Here is a 20326-nt window from a genome sequence, read left to right as displayed (position 1 = left end):
AGGAAAAGGGATGTGTCAGTGTCACCTTCTGTAGTTATGACACAAGCGACCTCGGTTGCTGGAGACTGAAGGGTATATAAGGTCTGAGAAAAACTAGGTTATCTCTAACAGATTCACGGGAGGCCAAAGCAAACCTCCCCCATCCCAGTTTTGGTGGGCACTTCTAAGACCTGTATATGAGTTTCCAAGGGGCCGGGAACACAGGGTCCCAGGAGAGGTCATCAAGCAACACTAACAAGATGTAGGGCCAAATGTGGAGTCAGTGTCATCAGCACAACTGCACACAACAGTAAGTCAGTTACCTCGAATGAGACCAGATTATGTGTTTACCCAGTAGGAGATATTTCATTCTGCTGTGTAGATCTGGATTTCCATCTGCTCTCACTTTCTTTCTGCCTGAGGGACATCTTTCCGCATCTTTTTTGTAGTCTGGGTATGCTAGAGTTCTCTCAGCTTTTCTATGCCTGAAAGAAACGTCTATTTCTATTTTGGTTCTGGAAGATATTTTTGTTAGGACGGTTTTTTTTTCTCTTTTTCATTCTTTAAAGGTGCTGTTCCACTGTTTACTAACTTGCATTGTTTCCACCTGAGAAATAGGATGCCATTCTTACCTTTGTTTCTCTGTGCAAAATTTGCCTTTTCTCTTGGGATTTAAAATGTTTAGATATTTACACACCATCGAAGTTGTTTAAAAATGTGCAATTCAGTGGATTGTAGTATATTCATAATGTTGTGCGACCAGCATGACCATCCAGTGCCAGAGTGTTGCAGACTTTGAATCTGAAGTTCTCTCGTGTCCAGCAAGAGAGCAGATGCAGAATTGCATATGAGAGAGGCTAATGTCCGGGAGGAGACAAGAGCCCCAAACAGGGGTTTTGTCTCTGTATTGATTGAGCTCTCAAGGTTTTACATATGTGGTGAACTTGCTGAAGAAACCAATAAGCTAGGGACCAATAACTTGTGTGTGTAACAAGCAAAGGGTTCGGGGGGCGAGTGGCATTAGAAGTTGAGATTAAATCTGAGTGTGGTTTTGATTTGTATTTCCCTGATAAGGAGTGACGTTGAGCATCTTTTCATGTGGAGGTTCCTCAGAAAATTAAAAATAGACCTACCCTATGACCCAGCAATAGCACTGCTAGGAATTTACCCAAGGGATACAGGAGTACTGATACATAGGGGCACTTGTACCCCAATGTTTATAGCAGCACTCTCAACAATAGCCAAATTATGGAAAGAGCCTAAATGTCCACCAACTGATGAATGGATAAAGAAATTGTGGTTTATATACACAATGGAGTACTACATGGCAATGAGAAAGAACGAAATATGGCCCTTTGTAGCAACGTGGATGGAACTGGAGAGTGTGATGCTAAGTGAAATAAACCATACAGAGAAAGACAGATACCATATGTTTTCACTCTTATGTGGATCCTGAGAAACTTAACAGAAACCCATGGCGGAGGGGAAGGAAAAAAAAAAAAGAGGTTAGAGTGGGAGAGAGCCAAAGCATAAGAGACTCTTAAAAACTGAGAACAAACTGAGGGTTGATGGGGGGTGGGAGGGAGGGGAGGATGGGTGATGGGTATTGAGGAGGGCACCTTTTGGGATGGGCACTGGGTGTTGTATGGAAACCAATTTGACAATAAATTTCATATATTGAAAAAAAAAGTTGAGATTAAAGCACAGCGATACACCAGATGGACAGTGTTTCTCTGTGGGTGATACAGCCAAGCAGCTCCTATCTCCAAAGTGTAAGGTTGCTGGAGCAGGGTGCCTCAAGGCTAACAAAGCACCTTTTCTCTAGCTAACGTCGGGTGCTTCTACCCTGTAGTGGCTTTCCGCCTCTAACTGGTCTCGGACACTTTCATCCTGTCGAGGCGGCTTTCCATCCTAAGCCTTGTTAACTCATTAGTGCAAGCTCAGGGAATTATTATTTTTATTTTTTTAACATTTACTTATTTTTGAGAGACAGAGTGCAAGTGGGGGAGGGGCAGAGAGAGATTGAGAGAGAGAGAGAGAAAGGGAGAGAGAATCCGAAGCAGGCTCTAGGCTCTGAGCTGTCAGTACAGAGCCCAAGGTGGGGCTCAAACTCTAGAACTGCGAGATCATGACCTGAGCTGAAGTTGACACCTAACTGAGTCACCCAGGCGCCCCCAAGCTCAGGGAATTCTTATGCTTATTTCCCACACCAGGGCATTTCTGTCATCCCAGAAAGAAACCCTGTGTCCATTCACTGTCAATCCCCACTCTGCCTTCCCTGGTCCCTGGAGACCACTAAGCTACTTTCTGTCTCTGTGGGTTTGCCTGTTCTGGACATTTCATATAAATGGAATCATATGATACGTGGCCTTTTGTGTCTGGTTCCTGTCACTGAACATGTCCCAGAGATCCATGTGTGTTGTAAAATACATCAGTACCTCATCTGTTTTTCAGGTTGAACAATACTCCCTTGTATGTGGACTGCTTATCCATTCATCAGGTGGTGTTTATCCATCAGTTGTCTTGGGTCTTATCAGTAATGCTGTTGCACACATCTGTGTACAAGTAATTGTGTTTTGTGACATACGTGTTCAGTTCTCTTGGACACATACCTAGGAGTGGAATCACGTGGTCATATGGCAATTCTGTGGCTAACTCTTGGAGGAATGGCCATGCTCTACAGGGGCTGTGCCATTGTCAATTCCCACCAGCAATGGATGCATGTTCAAATTCCCTACATCCTCATCAGTACTTGTTATTATTCACCTTTTTATTTATTAAAAAAATTTAATGTTTATTTATTTATGAGAGAGAGAGAGTGAGCAGGGGATGGGCAGAGGGAGGGAGACAGAGGATCCTGTACTGTCAGCACAGAGCCTGATGTGGGGCTCAAACCCACGAACCTTAAGATCATGACCTGCGGCAAAGTTGGACACTCAACCAGACTGAGCCACCCAGGGGTTTTTAGTAATTGCTGCCCTAAGCAGTGTGGTTTTGACCTGCATTTCCCTGGTGACTAATGATATTGAGTATCTTTTCATGTATCTTTTATTGGATATTTGTGTATGTTTTTGGGGGGAAATGTCTACTCAGGTCTTTTCCCCATTTTCAGATTGGGTTTTGATTTTGAGTTGTAGGAGTTCTTTATATATTCTGCGTACTAGGCCATTATCAAATATATGATTTTTGAACATTTTTCCCCATTCTGAGGGTTTTCTTTCCACTTTCTTGATACACAAAATTTTCAATTTGATGAAGTCCACTACTTTTCCTTTGCTTGCTTGTACTTTTGTTGTGATGTCTACAAGACCATCGCCTAGTTTTTGCTATAAACATTTACAACCATGCTTTCCTCTAAGAGTTTTACAGGTTTAGCTCTGACATTTAGGTTTGCTTTTTGTATATGGTGAGAGGCTAAGGGCCCAAATTCATCCTTGTCTTGTGGAAATCCAATGTTCCAGCACTGTTTGTGGAAAAGACTATTTTCCTCCATAAGATGGTCCTGGAACTCTTGTCAAAATCTCATTTCCATGAAACAAATGGGTTTATTTCTGGGCTCTTCATTCTGTCTCATTTATCCATGATCTGACCATCATGCCACCACCATGCTGTCTTGATGGCTGTAGCTTCATTGTAAGTTTTGAAATCTAGACATGTGGGTCCTCCAACTTTGCTCTCGTTGAAGACTGTTTTGAGCCTCTGGGTCCTTTGCATTTCTACATGAGTTTTAGGATCAGTGTGTCTGCAGACCTTCTTGAGATCCTCCCCAGAGGTGGGGCCCAGGAAGCTGGGCTGATTCCCTCCCTCTACTGAAAGGAAAGACTTCCTGAGCACCTGATCCACAGACTGTGAAAGTTTCCAGTCTGACTAGAAACACAGTATCCTCTGCACTGTGTCCATGGCCCCTTCAGAGGTCTCTTTCCCCATGTTCACATGCCAGTCAGTGCTTTGCTGACCCTCCAGTGAGAGGGTCCCCACTCTCTGTGTGCAGCTCTCTCTTCTCTGGCTTCTGTCCTGTGGACTCCAGCAGCCTTCATCTCCCAGGATGCCAACTCTGTCTCCTCAACTCAGGGTCTACCTGGCTCTGCCAACCTCAGTTTCCCCTCCTAGACCTGGACACTGAAGGCAGGAAGCTGGGGTGATCACAGGGCTCACCATTATTTCCTATCTGTACGGGATCAATAGGAAATTCTCTGACACCAGCTGGGGGTCCTACAATTCACTCAGCTCTGGCCCCATCTATGTGGAGATGGCATCAGACCCCACAGGCTCAGCCCCACAAGACCACCCCCACTTCAGACGCCAACCCCAAGTCCAGACATCACCTGTGCTCTGACCCACAGGCAACAGATCACAGGTTCCCACAGCCCCTCCTCGGGTCTGATGAATGTGCTGGAGGGACTCAGAGAGCTCAGGGAAATGTTTGACTTGCTAGATTAGTGGTTTATTACAAAAGGATATAACTCAGGGATAGCCCGTTAGAAGAGACGCCCAGATCAAGATACTGGGGAAGGGATGGGAAGCTTCCATGCCTCTCCAGGCACGTCATTCTCCCCACATCTCTACGTGCTCCCCAGCCTTCAATCCCCCCCAATGCTGAGACTGTCCCTCTGAGTTTTCATGGGGGCTTCATTGCATAGACATGATCGATTAACCCATTGTCCATTGGTGGTTGATTCCATCTCCCCTTCCCAGAGGTCAGGGGCAGGACTGAAGCCTCCAACTCTCTGGTCCCACGGTGGGGTCCACAGGCCACCAGCCGCCATCCCTAGGGGCTTTCTAAAGTCACCACAACAACATGAATTTGGGCTTGTTATGAACACCGTGACACCTTCATTGCTGTCTTCAGTTGGGAAACCCAAGGGGCTTAGGACCTCTGAGCCAGGAACAGTGACAAGGGCTGAGTCCGTATTTCTTATAAATCACACTATCACAGCCATTGTCCCACATATTCTGTATGGGGGAAGGGGAGGCTGTTGGGGCTACTGCAGCAGGGACCAGGTGGTAGAAACAACAGAAGTGTACTGCTCGTGGCTGCAGTCAAGCTCTTCCTCGCATGGGGTTGCTTCCTGTCAGGGCATTAATGCCATTGCCATGGTGGGGGCTCCACTGTCAGGAGCTCCTGACTCCCTGACTACCTCCCAGAGCACCCACTTTTGACACCAGCACACTGCAGGTTTCCACATTTGAGGTCAAGGGGACACGAACATCCTGCCTACAGCAGAGGGTGAGTCCAGACCCTGTTACTCCTTCACGGCTGGCTATATATGTCACCCCTTGTTCTCTAGTGGGGAAGACTGGAGGATACAGCTGTGGCTGCTCTCTGCCAGTCACAAGGCCCAGCGTCACCCAGTATTGACAATTTGTTGGGACTTGCAGTTAGATACGGGCCTGGAAACATGGAGACAGCCTGGGGTGTGGAGGGGACACCGTCTACCATGTGCCCCATGGCCTCTCCCCGAGGAGTGTCAGTGGCTCCTAGGGATGGCCTCGCACTGAGAGCCAGGTGGCTAGCCTCTGGTGGGGGGCCATGCCTGGGCAGGTAGGGCACAGAGCTCACTCCAGCCACTGTTCCTCTCCCAGTGACCAGCACGGACTATGAAACTGCGGCCGATGCCACGGAGACCTCCTCCTACTTCAGCGCCCAAGGCTACCTGTCCAGGTAGAGGTCCATGTAGACGCAGGCAGCACCCAGCAGGCTGGTGGTGCAGGCCCAGGGGGGCGGCAGTGCTGGCCTGGGCAGACGGAACCTGAGTCCTGGAGCTCTCAGCCAGGCCCTGGCAGTGTCCTGCCAGCAAGCAGGGGTCTGCAGGAGCCATCCAGGCCTGACCCCTTGCTGGTCCACCTCATGCCCCTTCTCTGTTCTCCCACCAGCCGGGAGCAAGAGGGCACGGAGTCTACCTCAGAGGAGGGGCAGCTGCCCCAGGTGGTGGAGGAGATGAAGGACCTCCAGGTGGCCCCTGGTACACGCCTGGCCAAGTTCCAGCTCAAAGTGAAAGGTGAGGAAGAGAGACAGATGGCCCGGAGCGCCATCTGGACAGTGGAGGCTGGGTGGGCATGGGGGCTGGGGGTTCTGAGGGCAGGGCACGCTGGCCAGGGGCTGTGTGCTGACCAGTCCCCTGTGGTCCCAGGCTACCCAGCGCCACGGCTGTACTGGTTCAAAGACGGGCAGCCCCTGACGGCTTCTGCACACATCCGCATGGCTGACAGGAAAACACTTCACACCCTGGAGGTTGTATCTGTCACCAAGGAGGATGCCGGCCAGTACTCAGCCTACATTAGCAACGCCGTGGGCGCCGCCTACTCATCAGCCCGGCTGCTGGTCCGAGGTGGGTGCGGGGGACTGGGTGTCCCCACCTGGGCAGTGCAAGTGGCCTGGGTGGGGGCAGACAGGCAGTGAAACAGACCCACAAGTGTGGGAGCACCAGGAGACTGCGGAGGAGGAGGTCAGGAGTCACTTTTGGAGGATGGGTATGAGCTCCTTTGTCCCAAGTTCTGAGCATCGCAAGGTGCTCCCAGGTCACACCAGAGGGAGTGGCTGAGGGACCCAGCTCTGCCTAGGCTTCACTCACCCTTCGGTGCCACCCCACGTGCTGGCTCCAGATCGACGCCCACACTCTTGGGGCCTTGGAGGGTTGTGTGTATGAGAGTGGGTGGGACACCCCTACAGACTCCTACCCCCAGCAGGTGCACAGGCCCAGAGGAGGGAGGCCCCCTGGTGCTACAGGCCTGACTTCCATTTCTTGCCTCTTTCAGGCCCCAAAGATCCCGAAGAGAAGCCAGAATCAGGTGAGCCGACTCAGGTGGGCAGAGGTGGGTGGGTGGCTCAGCAAAGTGAGTGAGGGACACAGCGTCGCAGGTGGAGGAGGGTGCACTGTAGGCTGTGGAGACCCAACCTCCAGATGGGATGGGGCTGGGACCTGGGAGGGGGGCCTTGGTGCCCCGAGGATGGGGAGCAGGGGTTCGACATGCATTCATCACCAATGCTTGCTGTTTCTCCAGATGTGTACCAGCAGCTGGTGCCGCCCCGATTCCTGGAAAGATTCACCTCCAAGAAAGTGAAGAAAGGCTCCAGCATCACCTTTTCAGTGAAGGTGGAAGGTGGGGCCCTCCTACTCTCCTGCCCCTTGACAAGGACAGCCAAACCCAGGATCAGAGCGGGCCCCGCCCCCTTCCTACCTAGGACTCCTCCCTCAGGATCAGAGCAGGGCCCCTCCCTCTTCCCACCTGGCACTCCTCCCCCAGGCTGAGGGGGGGGGGCCCTCCCTCTTCCCACCTGGGACCCCTCCCCCAGGATCAGAGAGGGCCCTGCCCTCTTCCTACCTAGGACTCCCCCCAAGGCCCTTCAGTCTTCCAATCTCCCCAAGTCTCCCTCACTGTTCCCTCCTGCCCACAGGGTGCCCGGCCCCAGCCGTGCACTGGCTGCGGGAGGAGGCTGAGCGAGGCGTGCTGTGGATTGGCCATGACACGCCAGGCTACACGGTGGCCAGCTCTGCACAGCAGCACAGTCTGGTCCTGCTGGATGTGGGCAGACAGCACCAGGGCACATACACCTGCATCGCCAGCAACAGCGCTGGCCAGGCCCTCTGCTCCGCTAGCCTGCACATCTCTGGCCGTGAGTGGGCGTGGGTGACTGCGGGCAGCTGACCTTCACTGAGCCCCCGACCCAGAGCCCTCTCCTGTTGGCCCCCTGAACACAGAGCCCCATGGGCCAGTTCCCACCCCTGTCTTGTAGGCTCTGCATAGCTGGATGAGACCCTCCTAGAAGCCTCCTGCCCTCCTGAGTGTTTTCCTCCTGGGCCCCACTCCACCTTGGGGCTCCCAAGGGCCAGGGTCAAGGTCCCTGCTGGGGGGTAGACACCCTGGGTCAGGTCCCCACCAGAATTGTCTCAGGGCTGTGGGGCGTCATCCTGAGACTCACCCTGTTCTCCTGACAGTGCCCAAGGAGGCAGGGGCAGTAGAGGAGCATGCTGGGGTGAAGGAGGCCCTCATCTCCACCTTCCTGCAGGGGTGAGTAGGGGAAGCAGGTCAGCAGCAGCAGGCCTGGGAGTGGGGCGTTGCCGCCCTTGGGAGGGAACCCCATCCAGACTGCAGCCCAGCCTTGCCCCTCAAGGACTCTGTGGCTTGGGCCAGGCCCTGTCCCTCTCTGTGCCTCAGTGTCCCCACTGTAACACCAGGGCTTCGGCTGAAGCATTCCCTCAGGATGCCCCTCCCCTTTAGGACCCAAGCCGTCTCCACGCAGATGTCAGAACCTGCAGGTTTCACTGATCTTGCTGGGCAGAGGAAAGGTATGGGCTGATTGGGAGCAGGGAGCAGGGTGGGGGTCGATGCACCCAGTGCAGGGGTGAGGCATGGAGGAGGCTGCTCCAGGCCCACAGCTGCTCCAGAAATACCTGCTTGTCCTCTCTGGGCCAGGGCTTCCTGCCCTCTCCTGGGCCTGATTCTGAATGCTAGTTGGTGTCAGAGCCATTTCTGAGCCTTGCAGATCTGACCCTTGGCTCACAGCTCATGCCCAGCGGGCTGTGTGGATGCCTGGCCTGGACACAGGTGGCAGTGATGGCTAGGTGAAGGCAGTGCAGGAGGCAGGTGCTGGGCATGCCAGCATCCAGACCTGATCTGTCCTGGATTCTCCCCCGTCCCCAGCAGGGTCCTTCGGTTCATTTCCTGGCCACCTGCACAGGCCCTTCTGGCACCTTGGGGTATTTGTAACTTTTTAATGGAAAGCAGGGAGTCTGCACAGAAGTAGAGAAGGGAAGGCCATGTGCTCTGTGTGCTGGTTGCCCACCTTTGGGGTCACTTCTCGGCTGACCCCCACTCATCCAGGCAGCCCTCATTCACTCTTGACCCAACCCTGCAAAGCTTCCAGCAGTGATGGCCCCAAGTCTGTGCATTCCTCTGCACTGCTGACACTTGAGCCCAGGTCCAGGCCTGGAGAGCACAGGTCTGCAGGGCCTGCAGCTAGCTGAGCCAGCTTCTGGTCCCCAGGAGATCCCATGGCGGTGGAGGCCCGTAGCCACTTGTCCCTGGCCGAGGTGGGCACAGAGGAGTTCCTGCAGAAGCTCACCTCCCAGATCACAGAGATAGTGTCGGCCAAGATCACGCAGGGTGAGGGCGCCGCTGGCTGTGGGGCGAGGGTAGGGGCAGTGACTGAATTCCCTTGTCCACACACCCTGGGGACCCACGGGGAGGGGATATGGGCCAGGCCCTTCCTGGGCATCACATGCCCTATGCCCCCAGCCAAGCTGCAGGTGCCTGGAGGTGACAGCGATGAGGAATCTAAGACACCGTCTGCATCCCCCTGGCATGGCCGTTCCCGCCCCTCCTCCAGCATCCAGGAGTCATCCTCGGAGTCGGAAGATGGGGACTCCCGTGGCGAGGTGCTCTGATGGGGCAGTGGGGGGCAGGCAGTGGGCAGGGCACCGGTGGGGGGAGGAGCGGGAGCACAATACTGCCACCTGGGATGGCCTGGACCCCTGGGCCCTCTGGGGTGGCCTCACTGCCACCCTGATGGGATTTCCATCAGCAGAGTTGGGTTGAGCTTGTCCTGGAACTTCTGGAACCTCAGGATGGCTTCTCCCCCAACGTGATGCCAGGCACCCCGCAGCCTCAGGAGGCCCGGCTGACTCCAGTCTGGGTTTTCCCCACTCTGGGGTCTTTGTGGGGGTTGTGGGGGTCTTGGTAGGTCAGGCTGGCATCCCTCTGGTCTGACTTGGCATCATCCCCCCCAGATCTTCGACATCTATGTGGTCACGGCTGACTACCTGCCCCTGGGGGCCGAGCAGGATGCCATCTCACTGCGGGAGGGCCAGTATGTGGAAGTGCTGGACTCCGCCCACCCGCTGCGCTGGCTTGTGCGCACCAAGCCCACCAAGTCCAGCCCCTCACGCCAGGGCTGGGTGTCCCCTGCCTACCTGGACAGGCGGCTCAAGGTACTGGATGGCTGGGGCGGGGTCCTGGGATGGACCCCTGGGTCCTCCCACAGGGCAGGGCTGGGCCAGAGATGGGACCACCTGCCACCATCCCCCATTTTCTCACCAGCTGTCACCCGAGTGGGGGCCCACTGAGGCCCCCGAGTTCCCGGGGGAGGCCGTGTCTGAGGATGAATACAAGACAAGGCTAAGGTGAGGGTCCGGCAGGCAGGGGCAGGAGCGGCTTTGTGGCCTCCAGGTAGCCTTGGGGGTGCTGCCCACATTGCCGGGCTTGTTCTGAAGGTGGGCGGCGGTGGGCTGCATGGGAGGAGGAGGCCGCCCGCCCCTCTCAGGAGCTCCTGGGTCTCTCCTCACCCCATCCCCTCCCAGCTCCATCATCCAGGAGCTGCTGAGCTCTGAGCAGGCCTTTGTGGGCAAGCTGCAGTTCCTGCAAAGCCACCACATGCAGCACCTGGACCGCTGCCCCCATGTACCTGCGGCTGTGACCTCCCAGAAGGCTGTCATCTTTCGAAACGTGCAGGACATCAGCCATTTCCACAACAGGTAGGTGGGTAGGCAGGCCCCACGGCTGCTCCGGAGCCCCCAGGTGTGCACACAGACACATGCACATGGGCCAGCCAGGCATGCACAAAGGTACAAGCACACGTGACAGTCACAAGTGCACAAAGACGAATGCATGCATATCAGTGATGCACGCACACACATGCTCACGCATGCCTGAGAGAACTTCACTGACTGGGTTTACCCACTGGCGCACCACACCCCTGTTTAAGGGCACAGATGTCCCTAGGAACACAGGCATATATACCTGGCTTGCCCACAGAAGCGCCTGTAGTATCCTTGCCTGCTGCCAGCACCCATATGTGAGAACGCTCCAGAAATTTCTCCAAACACATGACAGGCACGTCCCACGACATGCACTTCTGTGTACACAGACACAGGCGTGCATACCTGCATTCAGACGCACACTCTGACACGTGTGGGCATGCATGTGTACACGACACACACGTGTCATGTGTGAAGATGTGGATGCCCTCACACACTGCACCTGCAGCCTCTCCAGCCCAGACCTGGGCAGCAGCCTGTTTCTCCCCCAGCCTGAGGGCTCGCCATCCCCCTGACCACTGTCCCCTGTTCTGCAGCTTCCAGAGGGAGCTGCAGCAGTGTGACACGGATGACGATGTGGCCATGTGCTTCATCAAGAACCAGGCGGCCTTTGAGAAGTACCTGGAGTTCCTGGTAGGCCGTGTACAAGCCGAGTCTGCGGTGGTCAGCACAGCAGTGCAGGAGTTCTACAAGGTGCCCCCCAGCCCATGCCTCATAGTTTTCTGAGAAAAGCAGGGCCCCTGAAGCTCTGGGCTCAGCTTCAGAGGGTGACACCGCGGGGGACAGGAGGAGGGTGTGAGGCCCACCAGAGGGAGGAGCAGTGCACATGTATGCACATGTGCATGTACCCCACGCCCCAGCCCTCCAGCTTTCCGCCCTGGTAACACTGGCCATCGGGGGTGCACATGTGTGTCCCCAACCCTGTGCTGCGGTTCCCACAGAAATACACGGAAGACGTGCTGTCAGCCTTAGACCCCTCGCAGCCACCACCGCCGCCCCTGCAGCACTTCCTGGAACAGCCTGTGGAGCGGGTCCAGCAGTACCAGGCCCTGCTCAAGGTACAGGGCCGCTGCATGGCTTCCCTCCCTGTCCTTGGTGGGCGGTCAGGCAGACGGGCGGGCGGTGGGGCTCGGGCCTGACGCCTTCTCCCCCAGGAGCTGATCCGCAACAAGGCGAGGAACAGGCAGAACTGCGCGCTGTTGGAGCAGGCGTATGCCGTGGTGTCGGCCCTGCCGCAGCGCGCTGAGAACCAACTGCACGTGTCACTCATGGAGAACTACCCAGGCACCCTGCAGGCCCTGGGCGAGCCCATCCGCCAGGTGCTGGGCGCGGTGGAGGGCCTGGTGGGGCCACGTGGGTGGGGGGAATGGGGCACGGTGGAGGGCCTGGTGCGGGGCCATGTGGGTGCGGGGTGTGGGGTGCTGTGGAGGGCCTGGGCAGGGCCATCGGGTGCGGGGTGTGGGGCATGGTGGAAGGCCTGACAGGGCCATGTGGGCGCCGGGTGCAGGGCAGGGTGGAGGGCCTGATGGGGCCACATGGATGCGGGGTAGATGACATGGTAGAGGGCCTGGTGGAGCTATGTGGGTGCTGGGTGCTGGGCGCTGTGGAGGGCCTGGGCGGGGCCGTGTGGGCGCCAGGTACCGAGCTGACTGAGAGCCAAATGCTCCCCAGGGCCACTTCATCGTGTGGGAGGGGGCGCCTGGCGCACGGATGCCCTGGAAGGGCCACCATCGGCATGTCTTCCTGTTCCGCCACCACCTGGTGGTCTGCAAGCCCAGACGGGATTCCCGCACCGACACCTTCAGCTATGTCTTCCGGAACATGATGAAGGTTTGCGGGTGCCCATGGAGCCCAAGTGGGGCAGAGGGGGTGCCGGCTGGGCAGGGAGTGTGGAGTCCTGCTTCCAGACAGTGAGTTTGCATCCCGCCTCCCCCCACAGCTGAGCAGCATCGACCTGAATGACCAGGTGGAGGGTGACGACCGCGCCTTCGAGGTTTGGCACGAGCGAGAGGACTCTGTGCGCAAGTATCTGCTGCAGGCGCGGACGGTCATCACCAAGAATTCCTGGGTGAAGGAGATCTGCGGCATCCAGCAGCGCCTGGCCCTGCCCGTGTGGCGTGAGTGTCCTGGCCATGGCAGTGCTGCCAGATTGGGAGCCTGAGCCTGACCTGAGTACAGGAAGCCTTGGGGTTCACACAGCCCCCCACCCCAGCACAAGACAGGCACCCAGACTGTTAGGGACGTGAAGGACCTGGTAACCCCAGGTCGGCTTCCCCACCTAGGACAGGAGAGGGGATCCCCTTTCTCCGCGGTTCTTTGTTACCCATCCAGCTTGCCTCACTCACCCTGACTCCCATCGGACCCAGGTCCTGGATGGAAGGTCGCAAGGGGTGGTGTCCATAACAATCTCACTCTTTGACCTTGAGGCTTCTGGCTGTGCCAGGGACGCACCAAGGACTTGGGAGGGGGGGCTATCCCACCCACCAAGAGCTCAAAGCCTGTGTGTGTGTTGTGTGTGTGTGTGTGTGTGTGCATGCGTGCATCTAGAACCCCCAGATTTCGAAGAGGAGCTGGCAGACTGCACAGCCGAGCTGGGTGAGACTGTCAAGCTGGCCTGCCGTGTGATAGGCACACCCAAGCCCATCGTCAGCTGGTACAAAGGTAGGCCCCTGGGGCTCAAAGGATGTTGATCCTGCACCAGGAAGAGGCGCTGGGAGGGAATCCATCCTGGGCAGGGGCTGGGGAATGAGGGGCGGCCTGCTGGGGGGCTGGGCACAATCACCGCCAGCCTGGGTGGGTGCGTGGGTGGACGAGGTGGGACAGAGTCAGAGGGTGTGCACCCATGATCCCGACACAGTGATCGTACCCACCCCAAACTCACTCCTTAGCTCTCCGAGGGCTCACACCCTGTCCCAGGTACCAGGCCCTGCCAAGGGGTGCTGGTCGTCTAGGGGAGGAGACAGATGGCAAACCAGGAGACAAACATGTGGCATGAAGGCGACACGGCCAGCTAGAGAAATGAGGCAAAGGGGGCAGCTGGCAGGCCTCCCTGGTGAACATTCAGGAGCTCTGGGTGGGCAACCAGGAGGCCAGGAGCAGGGAGAGGGCACTGAGGCTGGCTCTGTGGTCAGGGTCCCCAGGAATACCCCCACTTCTGGCATCAGCTGCACTTTGGGGGTCTCTGGGAGCACCTCCACTTCTGACATTCTGGGGGTCCATGGGACCACCCCCACTTCTGACACCAGATGCAGCTTGGGGGTCCCCGGGACCACCCCCACTTCTGACACCAGATGCAGCTTGGGGGTCCCATGACCACCCCTACTTCTGGCACAAGCTGTAGTCTGGGGTCTCTGGAACCACCCCCACTTCTGGCATCAGCTGCAGCTTGGGGGTCCCCATGACCACCCCCACTTCTGACACTGGCTGTATTCTGGGGGTCCCCAGGGACCACCCCCACTTCTGGCATCAGCTGCACATTGGGGGTCCCCATGACCATCCCCACTTCTGACACCGGCTGTATTCTGGGGGTCCCCGGGACCAGCCCCACTTCTGGCATCAACTTCACTTTGGGGGGGTCACGACCAGCTTTGGATTCAATGAATCACCTGAAGGACTCACAGAACTCAGCAGAACATTCCGCTCAGGGTGTGCTTTATTGCAGGAAAGGGAAAAGCAACATGGGGAAGGGTCCCAGGGTCCCCCCACCCAGTGGTCATGCAGACTGCATGTTCCTCCCGCATGCATGCGTGGCAGCACTCAGTCTGGCCCTTTGGGGACATCCCTCTGAGCCTTGTGGCTTGTGGCCTTGTGTCCAGGGCCTCTGTTCGGGGCCACTCATGCAGGCACAGGTGACCTGTCACGGCCCCTACAGAGGTCAAGCTAATGACATGTGACCTTAAGCCCCAGCCCTAAACCACAGTGTAGTACAGCCATCTGACATGGTCCAAGGCCCCCAGGTAAACTGAGACACTCTCACTGTGGGTCACTTGGGCTGGCAGACAGGTCTCCAAGTCCTCAGTTCAGTCTGAATAACCAAGTCCAGTCCCAGTTTTGGGGAGCTGTCCCAGGGGCAGGCCCTCGGGTTGAGCAGCCAGGGGCACTGGTTTGTCCTTCATGGCTGAGGATGGGGCTAGAGCGGATACTGGTGGTGTTACTGGGACACAAGAGGGGCCTTCCCCGTGTCCTGCGGTCAGAGCCACAGGCTGAAGCTGGGGGACACAGGGACTGGTTCCCGTCAGCAGTTTGGGAGAGCGGCCCCAGGGTCGTCTTCTGGAGGGAGGCCCCGCAGCCACCTCGTCCTGGGGTCTGAGGAGGTCCATCCCCAGCTGCCTCCCCTGCACAGAACCTGGGAGGGTACCTGTCCATCCCGCTGTCCCCTCATGGCCAGACCTTTGACCTGTGAGGACGGGTTCATACCCTCCATCCTGGGAGGGACAGAGTGGTTCATACAGTTTCCTGGAAGCAAGAACGAACCCCTGGGGCCACCTGTTTTGGCCAGGCTGCCTCCAAGAGGGTGTGCTGGCCGGGGCCCACGTCCAAGGGGAAAGGGGGACGTGCTGCCCAGGAGTGGACAGTGAGTGCTCTGGAGGGATAACTTGGCTGGGGATAGCTGTGTCCAGTGACCAGACTGCCTCCCCAAGGGGTGGATGGAGGAGGTGGGGGCAGCCACATGGTCAGCCCGTGTTGACACATGCTGTCACAATACACGCAGCGCACACAGTCGTGTGGTAGGGACAGAGCTGCTGTGACCCAAAGCAGTGTCATGGCAGGAAACCCCACCGGTAGCTGACGGAGACACTGATTTGCCAGGATGGGGAGTCCGCCCCCAGCCTGGCCTCTGAGCGGTGTCCCATGCAAGAACCTCACCTCGTTCACCGCCTCAAGGAGGGGTCTTCAACTGACCGGTCTGTAGGCTCTCAGGCTGTGTCTTTTGCAACAGCTCAAGGCTGGTGGGCACATAGCAGTCTTCACTGGGAAGAGCATCGCCAGTGGAGCCACACAGTTGGCCCTGAGCTCTGCCCATGGAACTGGGACCCGGCTCCCCGCCATGTGGCCTGGACCGCTGCTGCGCTCACTGCATAGCCTGGGTCTCCCCTGAGCTGGATGACGGGGCAGGGGAGGGGGAATTGGAGGGAAGGTCCCCTAGGAGGTTCTGTCCCAGTACATGAGTCTGTAGGTGGGGGTCCCCTTTGTAGGCGACGAAGAGGTAAAGGTTGGTTATTGCAATGGAGGAACTCAGCGTGGGGAGACTTCTGACTTGCCAGCCAGCAGAATGACAGAATGTCATGGGTGGACGCTTCCCATGTTAGGAGCAGAGAGGGGCAAGTGCTGACCCACCCACAGGGGCCACATGTCCAGAATGGAGGGCCCCGGACACGAATCAGAGACCTCGCCTCGAGAATGCGGAGAGGTCCTGGTGCCTGCGTGCCTGAGGGTGGAAGAGCAGGATCCATGGCTCTGCATGGGGGATCCCCTTACAGCAGCCTGTCTACACCTACTGGAGCCATAGGAGCAGTTGTCTTTGCCCAGCCACCTGCTCCCTCTGGTGGCTGCTGCCATCTCTGTGCCTGGAGAGTCCACACTGGAATGTCCCCTCCCCACATTCCCTCTGGCCCGCGAACTGCATACCGCAAACATTGGGTCCAGAGGTAGAAGTTGCAGCCACAGAACTCTGACTTGGCCTCAAGGTGACTTTAAAGTCCTGTGAGTGGATGCAGGTGCTGTGAACATCCTACCTCTCCCTGCCTGGGGTCTCTGGGCACAGGGGACCAAGGCTCATCTGTCAGGTCAGGGTGGAGGAGCAGGAAGACACAACACACTTCCGCAGCTCAGTAATGTCCCGCGTTTGGGGCTCACCCAAAACTCCGTCTGGAGCAGCGTCTCTGCAAATACTGTTTTGGCTTCGGGGATGTTGACTTAGCAGCCACGTCACATCACCGTCCAAGGCTCTGTGCCCCTTGGTTGGCTGGGGACCCCCCGCAAGGTGGTGACCTTGCTGATGGGGCTCCTTCTGGCCCAGAGCAGCAGTCACATCCCCCAGCCTTTCTCAGGGCCACCTGTCAGAATGCTCCTATAGCCCTCCACTCACCTCCGCCTCCTCCAGCCTGTCACATTATGGATGCCACACAGGTTCCACCAGCCCACAGGATGGGCATCAAAGACTCCCTGTGGGGACATGGCTCCTCTGCTGTCATCCGAAGGAGTCCTTCACAAACTTCCAGTGCCCGGCCTCCCAGCCCAGGTGCTGGCCCTCCTGCCTTCTGCCCATCCGGACTTGGTGACTGCACCCAGCATGGGCTCTCGTGTTTGTTAGGAAGCCAGTCAACGTCAGGCGTCAGGAGGGAGCGTATCAGCCAAAGCACCACCCAGAGATCTGCTTTTGACTCTGCTTCTCGGTGCCCAGACTGCAGCCTCCGGCCCCATGGCTCTTCCTCCACAGGCCACGGCGGCGGCGGGGGGGGGGGGGGGGGGGGAGGAGCGGGGGTGGTTTCCTGCCCAGTGGACCTCGTGCTGTCTGCCACCGACTCCACAGACCTGTCATGGGTCCTGTTACCTGGCCCAGTGGGGCCTTCTGTTTATCTTCCTCCTCCTCTGTCTTCTGGAACACCTCGTCCTGACCGTGTCCCTTCTTGTCACCGAAGCATGAAGGGTCTGGGGTGTTTCCCCACTTGGAAACCACGAGGCCAGCCAGATACAGATAGAAAACAAGGCCTTCTGGCTGGAGCCGCATATGCCAGTCCCCACGTTTGGGGGCCAGATGTTAGCTGCAGGCAGTGGGTTGCCCCCCCAATGGAGAAACCTCAGGTTCTAGGAGACGCTGGACTTCTATGGGGCTGCTAGCAGGCCTGCCTGTGTCCTCTTCCCCAAAGTGACTGGGTCACTTGACGTGGCTTAAAAACAGTTGGCACGGGTTCCTCTGAGTTAGGGGTCACGATGCTGCTTATGAACTGTTATTTAAACAGCCTCATTCGGCACATACAAAGTCTCCTGTGAAGTTCTAGGTATTTGTGGAGGACACAGATCCTTGCGGGGAAAGATGCACCTATCCTGGCCTCCACGCAGGGGAGAATTGCATGATGGCTGGAGACATTCAGTTGGGTAGTGATGAGGGACATGGGCAGTGTCTGAGCATGTCTATTGGGTGGGGTCCCGGGGAGTAACGGAATCAATGGGCAGATAAGTGAAGGTCTGCGTGCCAGAATGAGACATCGTCTGTTGGGGCCAGGTCCCTCTGCCCGGCCCCTACCTCCAGCTAGGAGCCTACTTTGCAAGGCTGCACAGGGGACATGGAGGTCTGGGGAAGGAAATGGCACTCTGGGTCAGCTTGGCCAGCCAGGCTCCCCGCCAGGGGTCCATGCTCCAGAAGTGCTCCTCCATCGCTGCCCCATGACTGCAACCCCCCAGGCAGGCCAGCCTCCTGTCCCCAGCAGGGTCCCCTCCGTGACAGCCCTGCCTTCCTTTCCAGACGGGAAGCCAGTGGAAGTGGACCCTCACCACATCCTCATCGAGGACCCCGATGGCTCATGTGCCCTCATTCTGGACAACCTGACTGGTGTGGACTCCGGCCAGTACATGTGCTTCGCGGCCAGTGCTGCTGGCAATGCCAGCACCCTAGGCAAGATACTGGTGCAAGGTGAGCCCTGGGACGGAGGCTGGGGTGTGGGGCATCTGGACCCTGCTCTACCTTGGGGACTCAATGGGGGGCACAGGCCTGCGGGTGGGGCTGATGGTGGCCATGTGGATTCCGACCACATCTGGGGAACTCACTGGTGGAGTAGGGTCCCTCTCCATCATGGTGTCTCTCTCTATATCTCTTCCCCTTCCACCACTCGGTGGCCCCACAGTACCCCCACGGTTTGTGAAAAAGGTCCGGGCAGTGCCCTTTGTGGAGGGAGAGGACGTTCAGGTCACCTGTACCATCGAAGGTGCCCCACACCCCCAGATCAGGTAGGCCAGGCAGTGTGGGGGCTGGGACAGGGTCTGCTGGATGCTGGCAAAGTGTGGGTGGGCTCCATGTGCAAGCCCAGACTGCAGGGGGGGCGAGAGGAGGGTCTCAAGTCGGGGAGGCTGGGGTGGCTCTGCCTCACACTGTAGGGTTGGCCATAGGTGGTACAAGGACGGGGCCCTGCTGACACCCAGCGGCAAATACCGAACCCTGAACGAGCCCCGCAGTGGCCTGCTGGTGTTGGAGATCTTGGCGGCCAACAAGGAGGACCTGGGCCACTATGAGTGCGAGGTGACATGGGCAGACATAAGGGCAGCTGAGGGGACTAGCTTGGGGCCTCCCATCACCCAGTGTCCCTGAACCATGATGAGGGAGGGACCACAGCCCCCTATCACCCAGTGTCCCTGATGAGGGAGGGACCCTGACCCACCATCACCCAGTGTCCCTGAACCATGATAAGGGCAGAATCCTAGTCCCCCATCACCCAGTGCCCCTGATGAGGGAGGGACCCCAACCCACCATCACCCAGTGTCCCTGTTGAGGGAGGGACCCCAACCCACCATCACCCAGTGTCCCTGAACCATGATGAGGACAGAACCCTAGCCCCCCATTACCCAGTGCCCCTGATGATGGAGCGATCCCTGGCCCACGATCACCCAGTATCCCCAGTGAAGGAGGGGATCTCTGGCCCACCATCCAGTGTCCATGACAGGGGACAGGGACCCAGATGGGAACCCTGGGTGGCATCCTCTTTTCTCCCAAAGCCACTTGCCCACCTGCAGGGCCAGGGGTGGTCTGTGGATGGTGTGTGCAGGCTGTGGCTCTTCCTGGCTACAAGGCCCCTCTGTGTGGCTGCTGTTGGTAGCCTAGGTGGGTCCTGGCCCCTATGGAGGTTCCTGTGGGAACACACAGACCTGAGCCAGCTCTGGACCCATACTGTCTGATTCAGTCACTATTGGCCACATGCAATTTGAATTGAAATCAATAAGTTACCTGTAGGTAAAGATTCGGTTCCATGCACGTGCTTGGGCCCATATGGCCACCACACTGAAGTGTGTAGACAGTGTCCCCAGTGCCTAGGAAACCCTGGGCAATGCTGGGTCTGTGTGGGAACCCTTTCTTTGGTGATAAGCTCTATGCCTCTGGGACACAGCCAGGGAGGGCCCCCACTACAAACGACCTGCATGGTCCCCAGGGAGCCGCAGGCTCTAAGCAGGCTCCTGCCATCTGCCCTGCAGTTGGTGAACCGGCTGGGCTCTGCGAGGGGCGGGGCAGAGCTGTGCATGCAGAGCCCAGCTGTGCGAGCCCGGGAACAACGTCGCAGAGAGCAGCTTGCAGTTGTGGAAGGTGAGTGCTGTGGGGCTGGGTTGGGGGAAACTACCAGCTTTTCCAATCAAGGTGTGCTTCTTGGAGGAGGGGCAGTGAGGGCCAAGGAGGGGTCTGGCTGGGAGAGGAGGGGATGCAGAGGCCGTGGAGCAAGGGCTGGGTCCCAGCGCCCTACTGGGGCAGCATGAGGTGAGCCATGAGCCCAGAGCTTCAGCAAGGCTGAAGGGCTGCCCTGGGGGTGGCATCTTCCTCACCATCTCTGGGGCAGTAATGAGTGCATAGAAAGGTCCTATCTGGGCCAGGCAGGCTGCTGGACAGTAGCCAGCCAGGCCTCGTGATAGGTGGCAGCAACATTAGGTAGGACAGCTTTGCCATGTGCAGAGCACAGGGCTGCCGGGTCTCAGCTTGGCTCCCAGGAGAGGGAGTGGTGTTGGGGTTGGGTTGTTCATGGGAAAAACAGAATGCCGTGGCTCTGCCTCCCTAACCTGGCCGGGGGGGGGCCCTGGGGTCCTGGGATATGTCTCACTAGGGGGAGATGTGC

The 20326-nt window shown here is 57.6% G+C and overlaps 1 protein-coding gene across 33 annotated transcripts in view; it reads left to right on the top strand.

Moving 5' to 3' along the window:
* OBSCN (obscurin, cytoskeletal calmodulin and titin-interacting RhoGEF) overlaps positions 1-20326 on the top strand; it is a 156058-nt gene that overhangs the window by 114568 nt on the left and 21164 nt on the right. For all 33 annotated transcript variants that reach the window (XM_030315066.1, XM_030315285.1, XM_030315232.1 and 30 more), the window contains 23 exons: positions 5563-5641; positions 5854-5978; positions 6111-6308; positions 6736-6768; positions 6982-7080; positions 7376-7594; positions 7917-7989; positions 8200-8267; positions 8965-9084; positions 9217-9356; positions 9708-9908; positions 10018-10100; positions 10278-10451; positions 11051-11207; positions 11456-11572; positions 11669-11833; positions 12186-12344; positions 12454-12631; positions 13062-13175; positions 17980-18147; positions 18359-18461; positions 18621-18750; positions 19698-19806. In XM_030315066.1, the coding sequence (XP_030170926.1) occupies positions 5563-5641; positions 5854-5978; positions 6111-6308; positions 6736-6768; positions 6982-7080; positions 7376-7594; positions 7917-7989; positions 8200-8267; positions 8965-9084; positions 9217-9356; positions 9708-9908; positions 10018-10100; positions 10278-10451; positions 11051-11207; positions 11456-11572; positions 11669-11833; positions 12186-12344; positions 12454-12631; positions 13062-13175; positions 17980-18147; positions 18359-18461; positions 18621-18750; positions 19698-19806 (3012 nt within the window). The remainder of the gene's footprint in view (positions 1-5562; positions 5642-5853; positions 5979-6110; positions 6309-6735; positions 6769-6981; positions 7081-7375; positions 7595-7916; positions 7990-8199; positions 8268-8964; positions 9085-9216; positions 9357-9707; positions 9909-10017; positions 10101-10277; positions 10452-11050; positions 11208-11455; positions 11573-11668; positions 11834-12185; positions 12345-12453; positions 12632-13061; positions 13176-17979; positions 18148-18358; positions 18462-18620; positions 18751-19697; positions 19807-20326) is intronic.

This window comes from Lynx canadensis, chromosome A1, assembly GCF_007474595.2.
Source record: "Lynx canadensis isolate LIC74 chromosome A1, mLynCan4.pri.v2, whole genome shotgun sequence".
Taxonomy (NCBI): Eukaryota; Metazoa; Chordata; class Mammalia; order Carnivora; family Felidae; genus Lynx; species Lynx canadensis.
The sequence above is the reverse complement of the archived record's forward strand: the minus strand, read 5'-3'. Positions and strand labels throughout refer to the sequence as shown.